Here is a 23,057-nt window from a genome sequence, read left to right as displayed (position 1 = left end):
CGGTGAATGGCGCGTAAAATTAACTTGCCGGTGTCTGCTTCGTGCGCTTGGGGCACGATCAGTTCTCCTTCTATTCTGCAGTATTGGATCTGCAGTGTATGTGCTTAATGACGCATAGAATTAGTCAGTCTAGCCTTGATCTTTGAAGTAAGCTTGTTGATACTGGATCTTGGAGAAACCTTAGTTTGGAATTGGTGGCTGTGGCGCCTTTGAGTTGCGATGCGGCTACAAACGAAGACTTGGCTGCAGACTCCACTAAAGGAGCTTCCTTTCTCTTTCTTTCTTCTTCCTTGAGAACTTCAACTTGAGTTTGAGAGTTTGTCCTCCGCGGCGTCCCTCGTAAAAGCGCAGGCTTCTTCCATTCTGGACGACTCACTAGTGAGAGCTTAAGCCTTGGGAGTTAGTGAGTGAATTGTGGTTATCTTCCTTAAATGCATTCCGCTGACCACGGCGTTCTCTTAGGACCCCTACTCTTTTTGTGTATCCAATCGGAGCGCTTACGACTTAGGCATCTCTACATGGAGCGTACATGAAGCGCTCCATTAGCGGCTCTGCCGGCAGCACCTTCAATCAGGAAGCTCAGTCTTCTCAAGAAGCTCCTGACTGAAGTGTCCTTCTTTGTACCGTCTTTGAAGCGCCTCTAGCGGCAGCATTGCCAGATTTGACAACAAAGGCAATAGTATACCGTTAGATTTAAAATTTTTTGGTGTAACGACTATTTCTAGATACCTAATGAGCTGGGCTTTTCCCGAAGTCTAACGACTTGTTATGCGGATGTTTAGTGAGCTGGGAACGGTTCTCGTAATCTCGAACATTCTGTCCGCCTTACTGCCAGCTTATGTATAGGTTTTACATGGTTATCGACGCTATTTTTAATGTGATTACTCTGATGAGCCCATCCGTGCCTGGATGAATATTAATTGCTCGAGCGAGGGGTCACTTGCACGTTGGGAAACGTTGGTCATTGATAAGTGCTAACGAACCAATCTTAATGTCATTTTGTGGATGATGCCACTTGGAAATTGATTGTTGCCGTTGTATATAGTGGGCTTGCCATTGTGAGCATAATTACTGCACACGTTGTATGAATTGATTGCCAGCGAGGCAAACCAGACATTGACAATCCCTCGAAAAATGGTTTAAGAATAGTTGTCAGTGGATTTCTGATAAGATAATGACCTGGTGTTAGCGCACAGCAGTCATCTGGATCATAGCTTAACGGCTCCAAAAGTCGGGTGTTTAAATGGTCCCAATCTGAGATAGTAGAGTCGTGAATTCTTCAAATGTAAGCAAAGTTTTTTCGATTATGCGTCTCAGATGAAATTTCGTGGACTTTACCACCGCTTCTCATTTTCCTCTCATGTGAGACGCTTTGGGAGGATTGAATTCTCATCGAGAGCTATCTTGGAGAGTATTGTTGCAATTTGATTATATTCTTCGGAACCTTGGGAGAACAATTTTTTATCCGCTCAGATGAAGGTTGTACCACAATCTGAGTACAATGCATGGGGAATACCTCTGCGAGAGGAGAGTCTCCGATAAGTCAATCATGAATCCTTCGGTTGTATAGTCGCTGTATACTTCAAGATGCACAGCAGATTTGGTAAACCACACAAAAACACAAATCCATGTCATTTGGGTTTTTGCACCTTGGCTCTTCCAGTTTTTTATGGGTAAGGGGCCAACATAGTCAACACCCGTGTTTGAGATTGGTGTTGATGATGTTATTTGATAGAGAGGTGGTTGTTCCATTAATTGACAAGCATGGACTCCCTTTGCCGTACATTAATGCATCGAAAAAGTCCGATTTTACTGACGATCGTACACTAAGAATCTAATACTGTTGTCTGGTATATGCCAGGTAATCTCATAAGTCTTCCTCCAACTCTGATAACTCCTTGGGAGAGGGTTCTGAAATGGTTGCGAGCGAGCTCCCACAGATGTAGCAAAATACAAAATGCAATCGTTGCACTGTAAATTGTCGCTTATCGCTCTTTCCGCGTTTTTATGTTTCTCTGGAGGATAAACGACGTTTCATTATGTTTCTTTAGCCGTTCGATGAATATGAAGCAGAGTTCTCAGTAATTTGTTGAGTGATGAAAATCTGTATATGATATCTCAATGATATTGAGGCATTGAGTGGGGTTTCCATATGCTGACTCGTGGATGCGAAACTTGCTAATCTCTCCCTGCTATCACCTTACTTGAATATTTCTCGAACAGAATTTTAACTCACCGCTACCGTTTGAGTTATTCTTCCAACACATTTTCGCTGCCATTAGCTTTCTGAAAACGTCCACGAAAGTGAACGCGTGTTCTTTCTATGGCGGGTCTGCTGAGAAGGCTTGAATCTCAGTCAATTCACTCCATTGTAATCGAGTAATTTGGTTGTGCAATTCTAGAATGCAATTGATAATTCCTGTTTTATAACTACGTGGATAGCGGTGCGGGCCACTAGTTTTGTTCAATGTCATTTTGTCGATGGGAAACCGCCCGCCATGCGGAGATTCTGTAGTTGTATCGAGGTTTCAGTTAATGGTTGTGGCGTGTTCACACCTCCAAAGAAGTCATGAGTAGCAGTGCCAAGGGGCACTTTACTTCCTTCGTCTTCCAGCAGTTGTAGCAATATTTTGATTGCTCAAACCGAAGTGGCTCTTATGCCACAGGTAACTGTTGTTAGGTAATATGACACTTCCTTGGTTTGCTCGTCAATTCAAAGGGATTCCTTGTTTCTCCTAGTTCTTTTTGCCAACTTTAATCTGCGTACATATTTTTTGATATCTGTAGAAAAAATGATGTAGATGCCGGCGTATCCAGATTAACACGTCTGAATTTCTGGATTCAGATTGGTTCCCGTATGCATAAGATCATTGATCCAGTATCCTGATATTTCATCTTAATTTTGTGGTAGCGCTATCTGGTTAAGTATGCCGTGATGTGGTAGATAGTATTGAGTTTTATTGTGGGACTATGGAGAAGTCCTCATTATGTGTTTGACTTCTTCATATTCCGTCATGAATTGTTGCTAGAATTGCTGATAAATTTAGCAGACATCGATGGGTAGTGCTGTGAGAATCGCCGAGGACCTCAACAGATTCCTTGAATGATAAGGGAAAGGTTCTCGCAATCTCGAACAACAAAAATTTTATCAAAGCACAATCAGTACTTGAAAATTAAATGATTTTTAATTGTTTTTTTTTTAAATAAAATATATCAATTATTTTTTTATCATTATACTTCAAACCTTTAAAGATTTCTTAAAGATAATTGAACTATTTCTTCACTAGATTTTTACATTAATAAATATACATATATATAATATTGTAATCGGTTAGTGTATTCTTATTTATATTTATACCTTAGTAGATTGTTTTAACTTATTCCAAACAACTGTAATTATTATCTTACATATACATATATATAATATTGTAATCGGTTAGTGTATTCTTATTTATATTTATACCTTAGTAGATTGTTTTAACTTATTCCAAACAACTGTAATTATTATCTTACATATACATTCGGAGGATTATTTATACGTTCATGTACAAATGAATAATTAAGCGCAGGAGACTACTCATGTGAAAAAATGTTATTGTAATCATGATTTTTTAATTATTTCCTAAATATCTGATTATCATATAAAAATATTACAACCATAATAAATAGAAAATATTGAGTTTACGGTTGCTCATCATGTACACGTTACACAATTTTTTATATAATAATCTTTTCAAAATAATAGTAAAGGAAATGTAAACTTTTGTATAGGCGTATACAAAATTTAATTGATTCTTTAATAAATGAATTAAGAAATCAAAATATTTTAGTGAATTTTTGTTTTATGTAGCTATTAACAGCTAATAGCGATTCACTACATTTAAAGTTAAAAAGAGATCTCTGCGCCACCTACTAGTGAAAGTACAAAGAATATAATTAATCGTAATCTCTATTAATTCTCTATTTCTACTTAGATCTTTCTACACCAGATATGCTTAAGGGTACTCTGTAACGAATAAATAACAACAAACTGTATTAAAAACTGGATTATATGATAAAAAAACATCTGTATTATTTTGTACCCAGAATATTAAAAAACTAGACAGGACAACTGTTATAAATGATAAAAATATAATTATAAAGTATAGCTACTTGATTATTCCAACGACGTTGTCATTTTGTCTCATCGTTATATATAATGATAATAATAAAAAACGTGTTATTATACAACTATAAATTTTTAACTGTTCCGCAGAATTTTTAAAAAATCAGTTGATACACGGTTTGAATGTAATACACAAAAAAAAAAAGAAGAAATTCAAGTAAGACAGAAAATCTTCCATAAATTATTGAGTTCTCTATAATTTCATTTTTCTATTATACTACATTTTTATATAGTACTAGAACGAATTTTGATTCTTTGGACATTTTTATATGATTTTAACTCTTTTGTACCATCTAAGAAATGTCGGATTTTTAGAACCTTATTTTAAAAATACTATAAATACCATGATTTTTTTATATATTTTGTAAATGATAATTTTATTTGCATATTTTTAAATTAGGTTAGCACCTTAATACAATATGTTTGTTCTAGCCATATGCTTCAATTTTGATTAATATTAATTTTTTTAATATATATTGTATATGTATTAATTTTATTATTTTTTTTATAGGATATTAAATGCAATTAATAAACAGTGATATATCTATAACTTGATAATGGAAATTGTTACAAAGAAAAGGTACGATTACAGAGCTATAGATCTGCTCTATCAAAGACAAATACAAGTAAGAGTTCGATATTTTTTTAATATTAGGAAATATTATTTTAATATATGTAATTATATGTTTTTATATTTGTATATAGGAATCAATTTCAAGACACATTGATCGTAAGCTCAAAGTCACACCAAATTTTATAAGCCGTTTAGGATTAGAAGCAAAACTTGATGGTCATGATGGATGTGTTAATTGTTTAGAATGGAATGAAAGTGGAACGTAAATAATTCAATTGTTTAAATAAATTTAAATTTAAATCATAGAGAATATTAATTAATTATATACATTTATAGAATATTAGCTTCAGCTTCTGATGATATGCATGTTATATTATGGGATCCTTTTCGTTATGAAAAGAAACTAACTCTTCATACTAAGCATGGAGGAAATATTTTTACTGTTAAGGTATTTTCGATTAAAAATTGTTAAAATATGTATTTAAAATTAAAAATTCCAATATTACTTTTTTTAGCTAATAAAAATTTTAGAAATATTTAAATTTGGAGTAAAAAGTTAATTTGATATTCTTGTGTATTTAAACAAAATATTTTACTATTTTACTAATTAATACAAATTAAGTATATTAAAGAAATATAAAAATAAATCACTATAAAATTTTACACAACTATATATTTTTCAATAATTATGAGATTAGGATTCTAAGCTATAAGCTATAATAAATTACAATTTACAATTGTTATGAAATTATAATTAGATTTGGTTACAGATTTTTTTACACATTGGCATTGTTAATTTTTTTATTATCAACACATTTTAAAAATAAAAAATAATTTATAGTTTTTTATTTACAAAATTAAAATACTTTATAAAATGATGTCATTTTGTATAAGTAAGGATAAAATTAAAAAAAATATAACAAAAAAATTGTTACTTTTAAAAAGATAATGAATATCTACATGAATTTAATTTTTGTTATTCAACACAGTAGTAACAATTAACAAATTTTTATTGGTATTAAAGAATCAAATTACAAATATATTAATATTCAGTAGTAAATAATTAATTTTCAAAATTTAACATCAATGAGAAAAAATAAAGTTTTATTATATACAATTATCAAAATTAATCTATAATTTTTGTCATCATATATAATGCATTGAGTGCAGTTTCTTTTAAAACAAACATTCTATGGATTTATGATAAATAATGAAAGTCGTTTGTAATATCTAGTTTATGCCAAAGTCAAATGACTCAATCCTGGTTACGGGCGCAGGCGATTTTAAGATACGTGTTCACGACATTGCAATCTCTGATACGCTGCTTGTGTGTAACTGTCATTTCGGTCGGGTAAAGCGCGTAGCGACGGTACCGAATTTGCCATTTCTTTTTTGGAGCGCAGCTGAAGATGGACTTATAATTCAGCATGACTTGCGTCAGCCACACTCATGCAAGAGCGGTGACCAAAGGAGATTGCTGGTCAACCTCTCAAATCACATGAATGGCATCGTTGAAGCCAAGTGCATTAGTATTAACCCTAGAAGGCCCGAACTCGTTGCCGTTGGGGCTAATGATGCTTATGTCAGAATGTATGATCGCCGGATGATCAAGCCATCACATGTAATTCCATTTTTGTTGATCTAGCTAAATAAATTTATTATCGAACAATTAACACTTTAATGAAATAATAATCGTATTTTCATTAAAAAACTTTAAAATTATGTTTTTTGCATGTATAAAAATTTCTTTCTTATAATTAAAATAATTCTTGGCTAATTATTTATACTTTATTGAGACAATAAATATATAAAATAATTTAAAATAAAATGCACTGAATACCGTTTAAAAAAAATGTTTTATACCATACCACACTCTATTTAAATATATATTTACTCAGAATTAAAAACTTTCTGAAAAATTAGGACATATTGATTTGATTTTACTTAAATTAATATATTTCAACAATGACAAGTTGTACAATGTATAATTGAAAATCATTTTTATACATCGAATTAGTACTATATAATATAGTTAAATCGAACCAAGAAAATATTATGTATTCTACAAAATTTCAAAACATTGTCAAATACAATATTTATAACAGTTTATTCAGATAGTCAACGTGTTACATTTATTTTAATTATGCTGATGAAATAAACGTTATAATTTGTTAACTCAATTTATCATATATCAGTTATTTTATTATACACAGATTTATGCATAAATATGTATAAATATGTATAGAAAGAATATAAATACTTAATATAAAAAAAATACATTTATACATATTTTTACAGATACCAATTTCAGCAGCCTCAAATAATCTTTCCTTGGCTCTTGGAAAAGGAGATCCTGATAATAATATTCCTCTAGGTTGTGCACAATACTTTGTTGCAGGTAAATATTTTAATCTCATTATATGTACTATATTCAATTAATACTTTTATTCGCTTATTTAGTGATACTAATTCATTGGCTTAGTTGATTTTAAAGCTATTTATAGTTTATGGATAAAATTAATTATTAAATAAAACAATACTCTGCAAAATATGATTAAAATTTATAATTAAACTAATAATAAAACATATATATATTATCGCTTTCTAAAATATATTAGTAATACTTATGTAATTATTAAAGATTTTAAAAAATTTTATAAAATGTTAGGAGTTAAATATTGCACATGTAAAATAGTTATACTAATAAAAATATTTTTTTAATTGAAATAAAATTTTATTTTTTGTTTGTAATTTTTTTATTTAAGCTTAATTTTTTAAACGTTATCCATTAAAAAATGATAAAATGAATAGTTTTAATATTTGATTAGCTGTTGTTCATAAATTAAAAAAAGAATTGTAAGAAATAAATCTTTTTAACAAAATTTGCTATAGGAAATTAATTCATATTACTATTTCTGTATAAAATGTTCAAATATTCAAATTAACTAAAAAATTACCAAAATATATGCATAAATAATATTTATAATTTTAATTTCTTAACCTATGTAATATGTGTAAAAATAAAAACGTACTATATTGTTTTGGTTGAATTTGATAATTTACATTGTTACAAAACTTTATTTAACAACATTAAAATTTATAAATACAGTAAATATTTGAATTGAATGTTTTTTTAATGAATTTTTGATAATACTTATTTTAAATATTCAAAAATATCTTTGTTTACTATTTTTTTATGTTTCTTAATTAGGTCATTTAAAATGTCGGGATAACCGCAAAAGATTTTCCACGACTTATTTGACTTTTAATGATGATGGAACTGAATTATTAGTCAATATGGGGGAAGAACAAATTTATTTGTTTGATATCAACAATCATGGAAATTCGAAAAATTTTGTTGTTCCTGTTGAATTTAGTAATAAATGATTTAAATTAAAGTCTGCATGATCTTTGTTACTTATTGGAATTATAATGTCATTAAATCTGTTTAGTAACGAACAGTGGAGATCAAGACTGCAAAGATTCTTATGTAATTGATAGCAATAATTCTTCAATTGTACTAGAAGATTTATCAGCTTTAAATATTACTCAATTAACTCCTGAAGTTGAAGAATTACGACAACAAGTAAGTTTTTATAATTTTTCCAAAGTATATAAATACAATATTTTATATATTATTTTAGGCAAATCAAGCTTTTGATGAATATCGATATGCTCATGCCATTACTTTATACAACAAAGCAATCAGTTTATGCCCAAATGCTGCTGTACTTTATGGTAATAGAGCTGGTACTTACATGAAAAGATTATGGTAAGTCTTAATTTTTACATTAAAAAATTTAAAATCATCAAAAATATTTATTGCATTTATATGTAAAATATTCTTCAAATGATTTAAGGGATGGAGATTGTTATGCTGCCTTAAGAGACTGTCGAATAACTTTAGCTCTAGATCCAGAACATGTCAAAGCTCACTATAGGTACTATTTATTAATGTATCAATTAAAAAATATTTTTATTGCAATGTTTTAATATCTTTTTAATAAATATTTTAAGATTAGCAAAATGTTTATTTGATTTAAAAAAGGTGAATGAAGCCTATATTGTCATGAAAAATTTTCGAGAAAAATTTCCAGAATATATTAATAATTCTGCCTGTAACAAATTAAAAAGCTCCATAAAAGAAGAAATTAGAATCAATAAACAGTTAGCAACAACCAAAAAAGCTTATGAAACAAATATTTCTGAGCATGAGAAAGAATGGCGTCAAAAAGCAATTGATTATAAAATTAGATTGTGTGGCCACTGCAATAATAATACAGACATAAAAGAAGCCAACTTCTTTGGAGAGTGAGTTATTTTTTATTGATTTAATTAACTCATAAACTTTATTAATTGATATAATTTGAAAGAAACTGATATACTAAATTTATAAATATATTTTCTAATTCTGAAATCTTTTTCATTTAATTTTTTTTTTACTTAACTATCAGTATAACATTTTCACTATAATAAATTTTATAATTTCATAAAATATGAGACTTAACTATGCAGCAGTTTAGTATTGTGGAATTAATAAGCAAACTTAGATAAAAACCTATCGGTAGTCTTTATTTATTTTATAATTAAATTATTGATAAATATTATAGTATCAATGTTTTTATTAAATTGTATATTATTTTAAATATTTCAATATTTTTGTAAATTGTTTATTATAATTTATGATAATTAATTAAATGTTAAGTCTTACAATTTATTTTTTAAACTTAGACTTAAAATTTAGACTTAAAAGACTTAAAATTCCATTTTATAAATTACACATTTAACAAAGAGTTTATTATTAATTACCTACAAGTATAACAAAATTTTTAATTTTAAGCAAGATTAGTAAGCTAATTTAATTGTTTAATATTTATTGTGGCCTATGTTTTGCAATATCTAATGATACATTATGAAATTGTTTAAAATTGTGAAACATAAAAATTAACAAATTATAATATATTGAGTATGTAAAATGATTTAATCAAAATACCTTTCAATTTCAATTTAAAAACAAAAAAGTGAATCAGTCATAATATGTAATATAAAAATATTTACTAAAAAGATATTAAATAAAAATGTACATTTCAGTAATGGGCAATATATCATCGCTGGATCAGATGAAGGGTCCTTTTTTATCTGGGATAGATCTACAACTAATATAGCTCGAATCTTAAAAGGAGATCCACGAATAGTTAACTGCTTACAGCCACATCCATCTATATGTTTGTTAGCAACTAGTGGTATTGATCCATTTATAAAACTATGGAGTCCAATGCCTGAGGTAATTGTATTAAATAACTATTTAAAATATTAATAAATGAATTAGAAAAAACTGATTAAATAAATTTACTTTACAAAATTCATTATCTATTTTAGGATGGAAGAGTGAATGCCTGGGAAATTAAAAATCAGCATGAAGCAGCAACAGCTAATTATATACGAATGAATACTGATGAACGCTTTGATCTAGATTTAATGCTTTTTAATATGGGATACAGATTACGTGGACAGAATTCCAGGAGTACTCATGAAGATAATCAAGATTCTTCAAATACTCAGCCACTAAACTGTAGGCCAAGTTAAGTTTTCCTAAGATAAACTTATATACACATGTACATAATGCATACACACGCGCGCGCATGCACATACACATGTATATGTGTACATCAAAAAGTTTACCCTAAAGGGAAGAGAGTATTGAAATTAATAACATCATGTACTATTTTATCTTTAATTTTATTGATAAAACAAAAATTTTATATACATTTTTTATTTCGTATTATTCTTCTTACTGTGTAGTAGATGGAAGTAATTCCCATAGCATTTCCAAAGTATTTCCTTCTCTTGGTTCTTCAGTTGCTAGACCTAAGTTATTAGTTAAAATTGGTTTTCGTTGATTGGTTCCACCTTCCAAAAAATATATATTAAAAATATTTGATATTTCATCTTCGGATGGTTCAAATTCTGTAAATTTTTCTGTTATAGCGTGGGGTTGACAAATTGACTGTAATGAAAATATGTAAAAAAATGTATTTAGAATTTACGTATAAACATATTTATTAAAAAGATTCAATTTATAATCTAATTTTATTACCTGATGTTCAAACGCATATTCTATACCGAAAATTGGTGTCTTAATGTATGCCACTTGAAGAAAAGTTAATTCCTTGTGTAAAAAATTAAGTTTAGCTATAGGGTCAACTTTAAATCCTAAGATATAAGAACCAGATGTTTCATTACTTGTTATTATTAAAGTAGGTCCAAATTTAGAAGATCTTATATTTATCTAAAATAAATAATAATCATTTTCAAATTTTAAATGCAAGATAAAAAAGATACATTTAATAATTTTTTAAATTTTATAAAACACTTACATTAGCTACTGTTAAGTAAGGAATAGACACATTGAATTGCTGATTCATTTCAGCGTACCAAACAATTCTTATATTAGTAACAATGAAAATTCCAATATTTCCCTAAAAAAAAATTTAAAATATATTATTATTATGCTAACGGTGAATTGTATTCAATACAATACTTTATAATTTGTATTTAAAAAAATATATTACTTGCTCTGTTGATAAATTCCAAACTCCAGGTAAGGTTTCATGTATTATTTCTTGAGGTAGTAAGATTAGTTGTTTATCTTTTATGATACCAACTCTTAATTTGATTTCCCTATATATTTTTGATGACATATAAGCTTTATGAACACCTATTACAGACGTATAGTGTCGAGAATTTCGAATATCTAAATTACTGAATATAAACTCGTATCGACAATTTTTATACGAAGTTAAAATATATAAAGCTTGAGTGCTACTTCTATATATCTAAAAATTGCATATGATAAATATTTTGCTTCTTTCTAAAATTTTAATATGAAAAATTTGTATACAAACTGTATTTATAATTTTTATTGTAATGGTTACTAATGTATTAAATCCAATACCTGTAATATTTAAAAAATTGAATAATTCTATTTTAAAATGAATATTAATTTATATTAATTAATGATTTTAAATTAAATTACTTAAATTAATACGTGGATAAGATATAGAATGCCACATGACTCTTAGATTAGTTACCAAGAGACAACCACGATCACCTGCATTACCTTTAGTATCTTCTACTAATTCTAATTTGTCGATTAAGTATTCCCCTAATCTTAATTCCATTTGTCTAAAAATTAATATATTTTATAATTTTATTGATAAATGTTTACCAATAATATATTTTTTTTTAATTATGCATAACTTTTATTTATATTAAAAAATATACGCACGAAAAAGGAACATCAAATTTAACTTGATTATCTTGCCACATTTTTTGTAGTAAAAATCCTTTAGAAAATATATTACATTTTTCCATACATAGCTGTATGAAAAAATCAATATGGTTGTCATACCTACCAAGTAATAGCAAGAGGGACCATTAAAAAAATTATATAATTGTAATATAAAATTTTATTTTATAAAATTACAAATAAAAGGGATGTGTACAAAATATTTTTAGATATGTATATTATGTAATTAAATATTTACTAATATTATAAATGAAGCACCTATATTTATAATAATAATCCATAATTATCGTTTACAAAACTATTATATATTATCTAAAACTTGTTTAAATAATCATAAAATAATTAAATACATAAGAATAAATTTATTAGAAATTAAAGATATTTTAATTTTTCTTAAAGCACGGAAATAAGTTAAATTTGTTTATTTGATTCTGGTATAATAGGTTTTATTCCAATACCTCCAGCTAATTCATAAACTGCTAGTGATACCTCTGCAGCCATTTTATCAATATCAGAGTCATTTTCACACTCTACATATATACGTACTACATCTTCTGTTCCTGACGATCTATAAAAAAATTAATCAAAGCAGTAATAAAATAAAAATTATAATTTTCTGTTTGAAAAAAAAAATACCTAACAAAAGATCTTCCTTTTTCATATTTAGTTACAATTTTATCAATTTCTTTCTGTAACTCTTTAGGTTTTATACAACATCTTTCTTCATTTGTAGTTATAATAGCATTTCTGTCTTGAACTTCAATTTTTACCTGCTTATTTGGAAGATCACTATAACTTTTTTTCCAAGTAACTATATCCCATCCTTTAGCATGTAAAATAAGTTCAACTAATAGCATATCACTAATAGCATCTCCTACCGTTTGATTGACTACATCAATTACATAGCTTAAAGTCTGAGCTGCTTTTCGTTGAATTGATGATAAACTGTAAAATTATTTAAAATTTAAGAATATTTATTGTAATACTTAATCAAAAACAAGATCGTCCTGAAAATAATACTATAATTTACTATACATTGCAGCAGTTAATATTTTTATCGTTAAAAATTTTACTTTTTAAATAAATTATAGATTAAGCCAAATAATAATTTATTTATTGCCAAGTATAAAATTAATATAAGATAATAGAATTTAATGATCTTAAAATTAGTGAGTTACATATAAAAGTTCAAATGAATTCTTCAAATTTTAGGAATAATAATATACAAAATTGTAAAAGTAAACTTTTAGCAATTTTTATTTAAGTATAGAATTTATGAATAAATATTTTTAAAAAACTGGATTAAAATATTCTATTTAAAACAAGGATTTAATTGTAATTTTAATTTTTAACTGTACAATATTAATGCAATTTCTTTTATATTTTTTACCTATTATTATTAGCAGTCATATAAATTGTGTTAATAGCAGATTCATTGAACACTACAGTACCATGGCCATTTGATTCAAAGTAAACCCCTATATCAAATTCAAGAGCTTTATGGTGTAAGTATTTCACTCCCGTACGTACACATGCAACAGGAATATTCTAATAAAAATTGTAAAAATTATGAGATATAAATAATGTATAAAATTTTTTATATAAAAGTTAAAATAATTTATAAGTTTTTAATTCATAATTATATTTATATTAATATTATAAAAATAATAATTGCAAATTTATGATATTAAAATCCTGGGATATAATTTGTTTGATTTTTATATTTCTCTTTTTTATTTCTATTACTGTTTAATTTTATGTGAGATTTAACTTTCGGCAAAAAGAATTGTTCAGTAAATTGATTATCTTTTATAATACATGAATCTGGATTATTGCTAGTTTCTTGAATTTGTATTTGAGTAGTCAATTGTGACTCAATTGTTTCTTTTGAAGCAACTTTATTTTGATCAGTTATTCCAAGCCATGAAAGAACTTTTTCATGTGGTGCTGCTGTTTCTGGAATTAATGGAATTTCGTGTAAAATCTCCCAAGAAGACAATAATTCTGGTGCAAAAATATCTAAAAACGAATCTAGTTCTGCTATTGATCTTCTCCAGTTTGGTACATATTCTAGTTCTTTATTATCTACATTCTTATCGTTAAATTGATGTTTTTGATTGGTAAAATTTTGAAAAATATTACAAGCACTTGTTCTTTTTGTAACTACAATAGGAGAGGTAATATTATAATGATTGCTTTTTGAAATTTGTCTTTCCCATATTTCCAGATTGTATAAAGCTTTAAAATTTTTCAAAGAAAAAACGTCTAATGATTCTTGATGTGCTATACCCTGATAAAAAATATCATTAAGAGAATTTTGTGTTAAAAGAAAAATTTCTGCATTTTGTTTGTCTACCATTGTCATACATCCTGTATTACAAAGATATAATCTATTTTGTATATGTGGATTAAGACACTTGCCTTGAAACTTTAATGCCATTAAAGTTTCTATATTATTGGGTGGAGAAAATGGTGTACTATATGAATCAGGTGATTTTTCGTTTGAATTCCAACAATTTAATATTATTGCTGTTTCTCCAGAAAATTGACTAGCAATAATAACAAATTCTTTGTTATTTTTAAAACAAACATCAATAAAAAGTGGACTACTTTTAAATTGATGGGTCCATTTTTTAACTACAGCATTATTAGGAATTCTACTATCCAATAAACATAAGCTATGATTAGAACCAACATATGAAAAATAATTGCTTTTTGCACTAGTAACATATGAACAAAGACTTTCACAAGTTTCCAAATTCTGTTTAGGATACATGACTAAAACGGATCGTTCAATTGGTAATCTAATATCATAATATTGTACACAATGTCTATCGGTATATTTTAGAATATTGTTATCATACCTATCATATTTAATAAAGGCCCAACCATCTTCAGAAAACCTTGTAACTGGAATATTTCCACTTAAAATAAATTTTGATTTATTTATATCCCATACTTTTACCGTTCTATCTATAGTTGTCGTACAATAATTGTTTATATTTAATGAATCAAGGTCAGCTGAAATATATGGAGAAGCTGATGGCTGTTTTTCAATTTCTAGTAATTGAACTATATTTTTATTTAAATTAAAAATATTATATATACAACAATTATTTTTATGTCTAGTTAAAATTCTTCCATTATTATTTAATGTAGAACAAGTAATTTGGAAAATATTTTCTTTATAAGATACTTTTGTGCCATTTTTATAATCTGGTATAAATAATGACTTCTCTTTTGATTGTATTGGCAGTAGAATTAGCTCATTCAAAAAAGGAAATATTAAAATATTTCTTGAATTATTTAAAATACCATTTAATGTACCACCACTGTAGTACCAATTATAAGTTCCACTAAAATTAGGATCTGGGTCATACTCTAAAATTTCAGCTGTTGAAGCAACATATTTTGGTAATGCTATACATTTACTTTTATTCTTTTTCCACATAGCATTATTTTTATATTTATCTAAAGTACTTGAATGGTTTTTGGATAGTTCTAAATAACGGTTTATATCATCTTGGATTTTAGATTTTGTATGAATAAGTTGCATAGTTATATCATCTCTACTGAAACAGTCACGTTGAATTTTACATGGTGGTAAAAGCGGTTTTGGAAAATCACTATGATATGGATGACGTTGGAATATTTTCGACATATAATTTGCGTCAAATTCTAAATTCAAATTTGAACTTGATTGATTTTTATTATGATTAGCAATAAGATAGTGTGGAAAGTAAGACAGTACAGTTTCCTTTAAATTTGAGTTTGCATGTGACTTAGCTCGAAATAGAGTTTTTGATTCCATATTTACTATTATGAAGTATAAAATTTATTTATATACATACTTTTTTTAAGTTTCTAAAAAACATTTATAACTTGATATATTAATATTTTTTTAATATTGTCATTATTTCATAATAGTAATTATACTGTATATGTAAATTTTTATATTTAATATTTGAGATATTAATACATAAATATATTTTTTTAAATTGGTAACATTTGTCTTTTAACTGATACTGATTATCCAAAAATTTTAGTGACATTAAACTATTAACATATACACGTCAAGATTTATAAAATATGACTCTAGTTTTATAAATTTTTCAATAGGTACATAATGTAGAAGGCATAAATTTAAAAAGCTTTATAAAAACTATGTAACTTATTATTTTATTAATAAGATATTACATAGTTACTTTATTCTATATTTTAAGATACTTTGTATGAAATGTCCAAAAACTTTATTACTTTTCAATATAACAATCACGTTAAACTTAACCTATCGAGAAAGAACTGTTACGCCATTCCATTATAGCTTTCATCTTTCAGATAGTTGTTAGTATTACTTCTATTATGTAAAAATTAGAATTTGGAAGTTAGAACTTGGAATAACCAACCTCAAACTAACGAATTTACATTCATGACATGAAATATATTTTATATTGATTTTTGTATATATTATATGTAGAATAAAAAAATTGTACTATAAACCTTTGTATGGCTGTTCTACAAATATCTGTATGTATATAATTATAAATATAATTAATATTACTTTTATGATTCAATAATTATTTTATTTTTTTATCCTTTGATTTTTTTATTTTATTATACTTTAGTTATTATTTTATTATTAATTATTATTAAAATAAAACTTTGATAGCTGCATATAAAAATAATTTATTCTTACCAAAGTATCAGAAATATATACTGTTGAATTCCCATTTGCATATGCTGTTTGTACTAAACCTAATTGTAGATTTAAGTGACTTTGTTGAAGTAATTCCTTTAAATAATCAGCTACTAAAATAGCTATTCTGTCTCCATCCAATAGATGAAATTGATTATATTTATCAATATAATAATAAACAATGCGATCTGCATCTCCATCAATACTAACACATTTTACATATGGATTTATTGGAATGTTAAGGGGAGAAATTTTTTTTTGTTTCACATAATCTGCTCCACACTAAAAATTTAATTTTGTTGAACTTGAATATTTTTAATATAATATCTAATTAAAAGTAATGCTATGTATTTTTCTTCTTAATAATCATAAAAATATAAATAGATTCTAATTTAAATATAGATTTTGATAGTATATAATTATTTATAAAATACTTTTGCAGTACTTTAATTTTTCAGTTTTAAATAATTGTAATTAAAAGATTTTACAAATATATTCTATACCATATAATTAAGCTGCCCTTCTCCACTATTATAAATTTCAATATTAAGTGCACCATTCAAATATTTTTTTAATTCTTTGATTGCAAGAGCACCAACTCCATTAGCAGCATCAAGTTGTACCTTATTTGAATATTTACCATTATTTATTGTGGTTTCTATAATTTTTTTATATGCTTCACTAATCTTCTTATAGTACCCTTCTAATGCAGGAATACCATAATCTCTGTTTTTGTTCATGGATACAACGAAGTAATGAAGCTGTGGTGTAGTAACAACTCCAACATCTATAAATTTACTATTCATAGCTTTGATACCACTTACAGCAGCTTGAGATAAATTTAAACTGCTACTTCTCGTATCTCTACCAATTATAACCGATGCAGAAAGACTTGTATCAATATTCTGTTCTTTAATAATTTCTTGTAATATTGATATAACTTTATCATCTTCAACATTGGCAAGTTTTGTAGCAATAATTTCCCATGAAGTTTCTAACATTTCACCATTGGGATCAACAACTTTGACTCCATTATCTATTTCTAAATTATGACTTGCAGTTATCATTAATCCAATTGTTGCTGAAATATATATGTATATGAATAAATATTTAACATAAAAATTATAATTAAAAAAGTAAATAAGTAAAAGATTATAATTTATGATAATTTATATTTTAAATAAAATTACCCTTTTTAACTTGTGAACGTAAAACAGTTAACAAACCCATTCGAAATAACACATGATCAAGGCTTGTTGCTCTGAAAAATATGTTTAAATCTTTGATTTCTTCAATGTTATAAAAAATAACAAATAATTTTTAAAACCTTTATATTAAAATAAAACAATTATTTAATAATAATATAGTGTATATGTACTCTATCTGTAAATATTTATTCATTAAATAATAATTCTAACACAAAATGTAAGTATACCTTGTTCTAAAACCCGCTGTTCCATATTGTACAATTCCTTGATATGCTTTTTTGTGTTTATTTTTTGCTAGATTATTAATAAATGAAAAATCGAAAGATTTTATTTCATTTTGTTGCATTTTTTCTTTATTTATTAAGAGATTGAAAAAAGTTTTTATTTATCCTCTGTATTGTATTTATTTTACAGCTCCAACATTTGAATAAGATAAAAATAAAATCTATATTATTTTTATTACTTTTTCATCTATAAAGTTGCATACTGAAATCACATATATAGAGCGAGACCCAATAGGACTGCGCGCAAGCGCACAGTGTATGCACCTAAATCAATGTGTACAACTTCCTTATTTAGCAAAACAAAATTGCAAAATAAAAATTATAAAATAAGTTATTAATTGAAATTTACTACATTATTATATTAGATCGATAATTTAGGAAGTCAATTCATAAATAAAAGCAACTGCAAAAAAAATAAATTTCTATAAATAAAGCATTCAAGTATCGTCTTCTCATGTAATATTCATGAACATAATTTTTGTACAGCTGTTAAATCTGTGAGCATATTTTCTAAGTTAATAAATTATATAATTATGTTAATAATCGTTACGTAATATATAACATTCGATTAATTATATATTCTTAATTTATTTAATAGTAAAATACTAAATATATGGATTATTTTAAAGTATTGGAAATATTAAAAAATAAAAACGCTTATATTTTACTATAATTGTGTTCAATGCAGTATATTTGCTGTAATATAACAACTCTATTAATTTAACAGACTAAAATTGAATAAAATGATTATTATATTTATGAAATATTCAATAACTTTTATGACGACTTCATTCAAATATATACATTTAAGGCACTAACGTATTTTACATTTATGAATATAAACAAAAAATTAAATCATTAATGACAGCGATGTTTAATACCAAAATAAAATTGTTAATATTTTCTTTATTTTATATCATAAAGATAGGAACTTCTTAAAATTTTTATTTTTAAGACGTAATTTAATTTAGTATTAAAAATATTATAAATTATAATTATATAACTACTAGTAAATTTAATTTTTCCTGTTTTTAACTAAGTATCTAAAGTTGAAATTAATTTTCAAATATCGTAATAATTTAAAAAATAATTTATTAATAATATACTATTATTTCAATCGATTATTTTTCGTCATTTGTAAATTCCATCGAATATAGTATTTAAACTTTTAAACGTATTTTTAATGACATTCAAACCAAAAGATTTTTTAACATAAATTACAATAATTTATACACGTTTTTTAAATTATTTATATTAACAATTGGTAAGCTTAAAAAGTCGAACATTTTTACTTTTAATATACAATAATTTCTTCTTTCATACAATAAATTATTAATAGATTTAAATATTACAAATACAACCATACTCTATCAATAATAATGTAATAAATATTAATCCAAATAACTAAGAATTCTAATTCTTTCTTCATTAACATCATCGTTTGATCTTTTTTTTCTACCAATGATAATTGGTGCAATCCCAATTGTACCAGCATGTTTAAACAGCATCTAAATATAAATGTAAATATAAATATAAAATATATTCTATTGTAATATTATTAATTCTTATTAGTATATTTATAGAATTATAAATTATCATAATACACAAATTGTTTATATTAATATTTTAAAACAATTTTTATCATGTATTAATACGTTCTGAATTAAATTTCAGCTTTACATAATCGATCACTATTTTTGATTTGCAAAAATAAATATTTTTTTGTTAGCAAATATAACTTATTTGAATATATTAATTGATTTTTATAGTAATTACATTAAATTTATAAGAAAATTTAAAGTTTACAATATCACTTACTACAATATTTGTTTATAAAAATATATTAAACAAATTATAAAACATTTCTTATAAAACAATAAAAATTAAGAAATTATTCATATTGATTAATGAAAGGAAAGTGACTATCTTGTATTTTTAATTATTAAAATAAAAATATATTAACGATAAGATTATTCTGACATAAAATTATAAGAAAGTTTTAAAAAATACCTATTAATAGAAAAATTAATAATATTTAACAGTTACGATTTACATTTTATGATAAATATATAAAAATATATATAAATTAAAATTGTAGAATTCTATAAAAATTGAGAAAATCATATACAACAAGAAATAAAATATTCGAATAATTTAAATTCTAATATAAAAAATTGAAAAAAAGTAGGATGATTATTAAACTCACCATAACTAATCTAATTAAATAAACGGCAAATGTTAAAAAAGAAATGGCCATTAATGCTCCTTCTAGAGAAGGGAATCCTATTTTTTCATCACGATCATCAATGTCGTAGTGGTCTCTTGTTTCTCTAGAAATTCGCGAAGGTGTGAGAACAGCATTTAAGCGAGTTCCTGTACAAATAATTAAAAATTATACCAAACGATTATTGCAAACTAAAATAAATATAGAAATTTGTTAGTAATATGATTATATTAGTAATAAAAAATATTTTTATATAATGAACAAAATTTTAAAGCGTAAATCATATCCTTTATCGCGTGTAAAAAATTATTATTTTATATATACGCTGAATAAAATACAAAGAGCTTTTAAAATAATGAAGAAATACATTGAAATACAGATATGAGTAAGTCTTATGATCAGAATTTAAAGATTCATATTAATTTATTATTAATTAGAAACATTACTAAATTGCAATGCAAAAAAACTGCGAATGATTGTCAAGAACTAGAGTATTAAATAGAAATTAACTTACTAGGATAAAATTAACAATAATAATGGAATTCGAACAAAGAAAGGCTAGAGTTAGATCGTAAGCGTTTTCTCTTAAAGAAATGACATGTAAAGCATAAAAGCTACTGAAGGGAGCAAGAAAGTAAAAAAGGTATTATAAATCTGACTAATGCTGTTTTAATTATCAATTTTTTACCATACAGTATACATCTATATATCAAATTCTATAAACATTAATTTTATTATTAACTAACCATTAATATTTATATAATCAAAATATAAATCAAGTTTATTTATTCGTAATAAAACATATTTTAAATAATGTTTAAAACATTAATTAATAATGAAGTTGATGACTGTGATGCTAATACCAATGATGGTAATAATAGTATAACATAATTAAATACTCATACAAAAAGTAAGTAAATCAATATAAACTATAGCAATGCAAAATATAAAACTTAATTCAATTGGAGCGATTAAAAAGAGATCATAAAATTTTTTAAGACACTATGTACGATTAACAATTTAGTAAATTGAAGTACCTATTTTATTTAATAAAGCATGTTCAAAGACTTTTAAAAACCGTATTTTTCCTTTCAATGTAGGTGGTTGAGATTGGAGTGTTTTATGTACTTGTTTAAAAAGATTAATCGGCAGATAATGAAGGAGTTCCTTATCTATATGCTCATTTAAATATTGCGATGAATTTGATGAATTTGTTGATAATGAAATTATTTCAGGTTCCATTGAATCTATAGTTGTAGTTAGTTCGCCATTTGCATCGTTTATAGTTAATAGCTCGTTAAACTGAAATATATTCAATCAATTATAATTCATTCGATTATTATATATTATTAGAAATAATACATATTATGAAACAGTGAGTAACCCTTTGGTAATAAATATATTTTGTTATTATGTTATTTCTGATTGATTAAAGTTTATTAAAATGTAGGTAAAAAATCAAATGAATAAGATTCTTAATAATATCAGTATTAACAAATTGATTTTTAAAATATTTTAAATTATGAGATAATATAAAAAAGTTAATGGAGTTCCATTTTATATTTTTTATTTTATGGAAACCTATCTTATAAATTATAAAAAACTTATAATTTAAATAAATTTAATATAATGTAAAGCTTATAATTTTGATGTTACCAAAATGTAATTCCAACGTAGGATCGTAAATCGGAACTAAAACGCGTTTTGTCATAGTATAAAGATTTTTTTATGGAAAACTTGATTATTTAAGTGCAATTTTTATGTTATGCTATCTGTAATGAATTAAAAATTCAGTTTTCACCTTGAAATAGACGAATAGTTAGAATATAAAGAATAGAATAGAATAATATAGAATAGAATAGAAGTCGAAAAATTAGTTGCCGAATGAATGATCTCATACTTCTTTAAAAACAAATCCATGAGAAACTGGGTCTTTGTAGATCTTACGTTGATCCGAGAACTGAGGAATTTCGATCCACGTAGCAGAGCTTATAACAAGGAAACCAAAGCTTGTAATGGCGATAGCTGGGAGCCAAGCCATACTCGATTATGATGCACGTTGCCAGTTTTAGCAGAAACTGACAAAAAAGCTTATCATGAAGCGATTTTTGGGACAATGTGACGCTTATTATTCACGCCAAGCGGTCCACTGTGGACGAGCACTAGAAAGCTAATAAGCGTAAACCCTTTTTCTATAATCTTGTGCCTTGAATCTTGTATCTGAAAACTTTCATACTCTTATTCTGTTTATTCCTTTTTTTCTTGTATTTAACCTTGTAATATTTTTTTGTATACATTAGGAATTACGTGAAATAAAACAAGAAACTAATTTAATCAAGATTTTTCACCCTATGATGTTTTTTTTTCATCGAAAGCAGTATTATTCCATTATAACTATGTTCTCAGTACCATTAATTCTAAATTTATTTACAAAATTGAGAAACGAATCATACTTAGGCTAAGTATATGTAATAGTATTATGTACAACCTTTGAATAGATTAATAGTTAATTATTTTTATTATTTATTTGTCTATAGATTTAATTTTTGCTGCTTTTGCTGATAGTCACATCTAAAATTATTTTTAATTTGAGCTTC

General features: G+C 25.6%; 4 protein-coding genes across 4 annotated transcripts; 1 reads left to right on the top strand and 3 right to left on the bottom strand.

Annotated features, from left to right (window-relative positions):
* Nucleotides 1-4,284: 4,284 nt before the first annotated feature.
* adp (WD and tetratricopeptide repeats 1) lies at nucleotides 4,285-10,429 on the top strand. Its single transcript, XM_011502683.1, has 13 exons — nucleotides 4,285-4,322; nucleotides 4,677-4,791; nucleotides 4,871-5,001; nucleotides 5,076-5,187; nucleotides 5,974-6,360; nucleotides 7,038-7,137; nucleotides 7,951-8,115; nucleotides 8,192-8,325; nucleotides 8,384-8,511; nucleotides 8,600-8,680; nucleotides 8,757-9,050; nucleotides 9,831-10,023; nucleotides 10,119-10,429. The coding sequence occupies exons 2-13, from the start codon at nucleotides 4,723-4,725 to the stop codon at nucleotides 10,323-10,325; spliced, it is 2,001 nt and encodes a 666-aa protein (XP_011500985.1). The 5' UTR covers nucleotides 4,285-4,322; nucleotides 4,677-4,722; the 3' UTR covers nucleotides 10,326-10,429.
* A 33-nt stretch (nucleotides 10,430-10,462) lies between these two features.
* On the bottom strand, nucleotides 10,463-12,182 carry BBS5 (Bardet-Biedl syndrome 5 protein). The gene is made up of 7 exons (XM_011502682.1): nucleotides 12,028-12,182; nucleotides 11,776-11,924; nucleotides 11,645-11,694; nucleotides 11,312-11,575; nucleotides 11,117-11,218; nucleotides 10,837-11,028; nucleotides 10,463-10,746 (listed from the first exon to the last, which is right to left on the bottom strand). The coding sequence occupies exons 1-7, from the start codon at nucleotides 12,111-12,113 to the stop codon at nucleotides 10,531-10,533; spliced, it is 1,059 nt and encodes a 352-aa protein (XP_011500984.1). The 5' UTR covers nucleotides 12,114-12,182; the 3' UTR covers nucleotides 10,463-10,530.
* Nucleotides 12,183-12,419: 237 nt separating this feature from the next.
* nst (phosphoglucomutase 3-like protein nst) lies at nucleotides 12,420-18,375 on the bottom strand. Its single transcript, XM_011502866.1, has 8 exons — nucleotides 18,365-18,375; nucleotides 18,180-18,293; nucleotides 17,935-18,005; nucleotides 17,248-17,825; nucleotides 16,745-17,026; nucleotides 13,439-13,596; nucleotides 12,685-12,993; nucleotides 12,420-12,616 (listed from the first exon to the last, which is right to left on the bottom strand). The coding sequence occupies exons 1-8, from the start codon at nucleotides 18,373-18,375 to the stop codon at nucleotides 12,460-12,462; spliced, it is 1,680 nt and encodes a 559-aa protein (XP_011501168.1). The 3' UTR covers nucleotides 12,420-12,459.
* A 1,227-nt stretch (nucleotides 18,376-19,602) lies between these two features.
* LOC105364690 (uncharacterized) lies at nucleotides 19,603-22,542 on the bottom strand. The gene is made up of 4 exons (XM_011502681.1): nucleotides 22,361-22,542; nucleotides 21,498-21,762; nucleotides 20,443-20,609; nucleotides 19,603-19,744 (listed from the first exon to the last, which is right to left on the bottom strand). The coding sequence occupies exons 1-4, from the start codon at nucleotides 22,499-22,501 to the stop codon at nucleotides 19,628-19,630; spliced, it is 690 nt and encodes a 229-aa protein (XP_011500983.1). The 5' UTR covers nucleotides 22,502-22,542; the 3' UTR covers nucleotides 19,603-19,627.
* Nucleotides 22,543-23,057: the final 515 nt, after the last annotated feature.

Source organism: Ceratosolen solmsi, unplaced genomic scaffold (assembly GCF_000503995.2).
Source record: "Ceratosolen solmsi marchali unplaced genomic scaffold, CerSol_1.0 scaffold15, whole genome shotgun sequence".
NCBI lineage: Eukaryota > Metazoa > Arthropoda > Insecta > Hymenoptera > Agaonidae > Ceratosolen > Ceratosolen solmsi.
The sequence above is the reverse complement of the archived record's forward strand: the minus strand, read 5'-3'. Positions and strand labels throughout refer to the sequence as shown.

Excerpts from the sequence above, each read along its gene's own strand:
- nst (XM_011502866.1), bottom strand. Across the intron at positions 17,826-17,934 it reads ACGTTCACAAGTTAAAAAGG|CAACAATTGGATTAATGATA; the intron begins GTAATTTTATTT and ends TATATATTTCAG. Across the intron at positions 17,027-17,247 it reads AAGGGCAGCTTAATTATATG|TGTGGAGCAGATTATGTGAA; the intron begins GTATAGAATATA and ends TTAAATTTTTAG.
- BBS5 (XM_011502682.1), bottom strand. The coding sequence starts at position 12,113 with ATGGAAAAATGTAATATATTTTCTAAAGGATTTTTACTACAAAAAATG. Across the intron at positions 11,695-11,775 it reads TTATCCACGTATTAATTTAA|GTATTGGATTTAATACATTA; the intron begins GTAATTTAATTT and ends TAAATATTACAG. Across the intron at positions 11,576-11,644 it reads CAATAAAAATTATAAATACA|ATATATAGAAGTAGCACTCA; the intron begins GTTTGTATACAA and ends TGCAATTTTTAG.
- adp (XM_011502683.1), top strand. The coding sequence starts at position 4,723 with ATGGAAATTGTTACAAAGAAAAGGTACGATTACAGAGCTATAGATCTG. Across the intron at positions 5,188-5,973 it reads GAAATATTTTTACTGTTAAG|TTTATGCCAAAGTCAAATGA; the intron begins GTATTTTCGATT and ends TGTAATATCTAG. Across the intron at positions 6,361-7,037 it reads GGATGATCAAGCCATCACAT|ATACCAATTTCAGCAGCCTC; the intron begins GTAATTCCATTT and ends ATATTTTTACAG.
- LOC105364690 (XM_011502681.1), bottom strand. The coding sequence starts at position 22,501 with ATGGCTTGGCTCCCAGCTATCGCCATTACAAGCTTTGGTTTCCTTGTT. Across the intron at positions 20,610-21,497 it reads TGCTTTATTAAATAAAATAG|GAACTCGCTTAAATGCTGTT; the intron begins GTACTTCAATTT and ends TTATTTGTACAG. Across the intron at positions 19,745-20,442 it reads ATTTAATTAGATTAGTTATG|ATGCTGTTTAAACATGCTGG; the intron begins GTGAGTTTAATA and ends ATTTATATTTAG.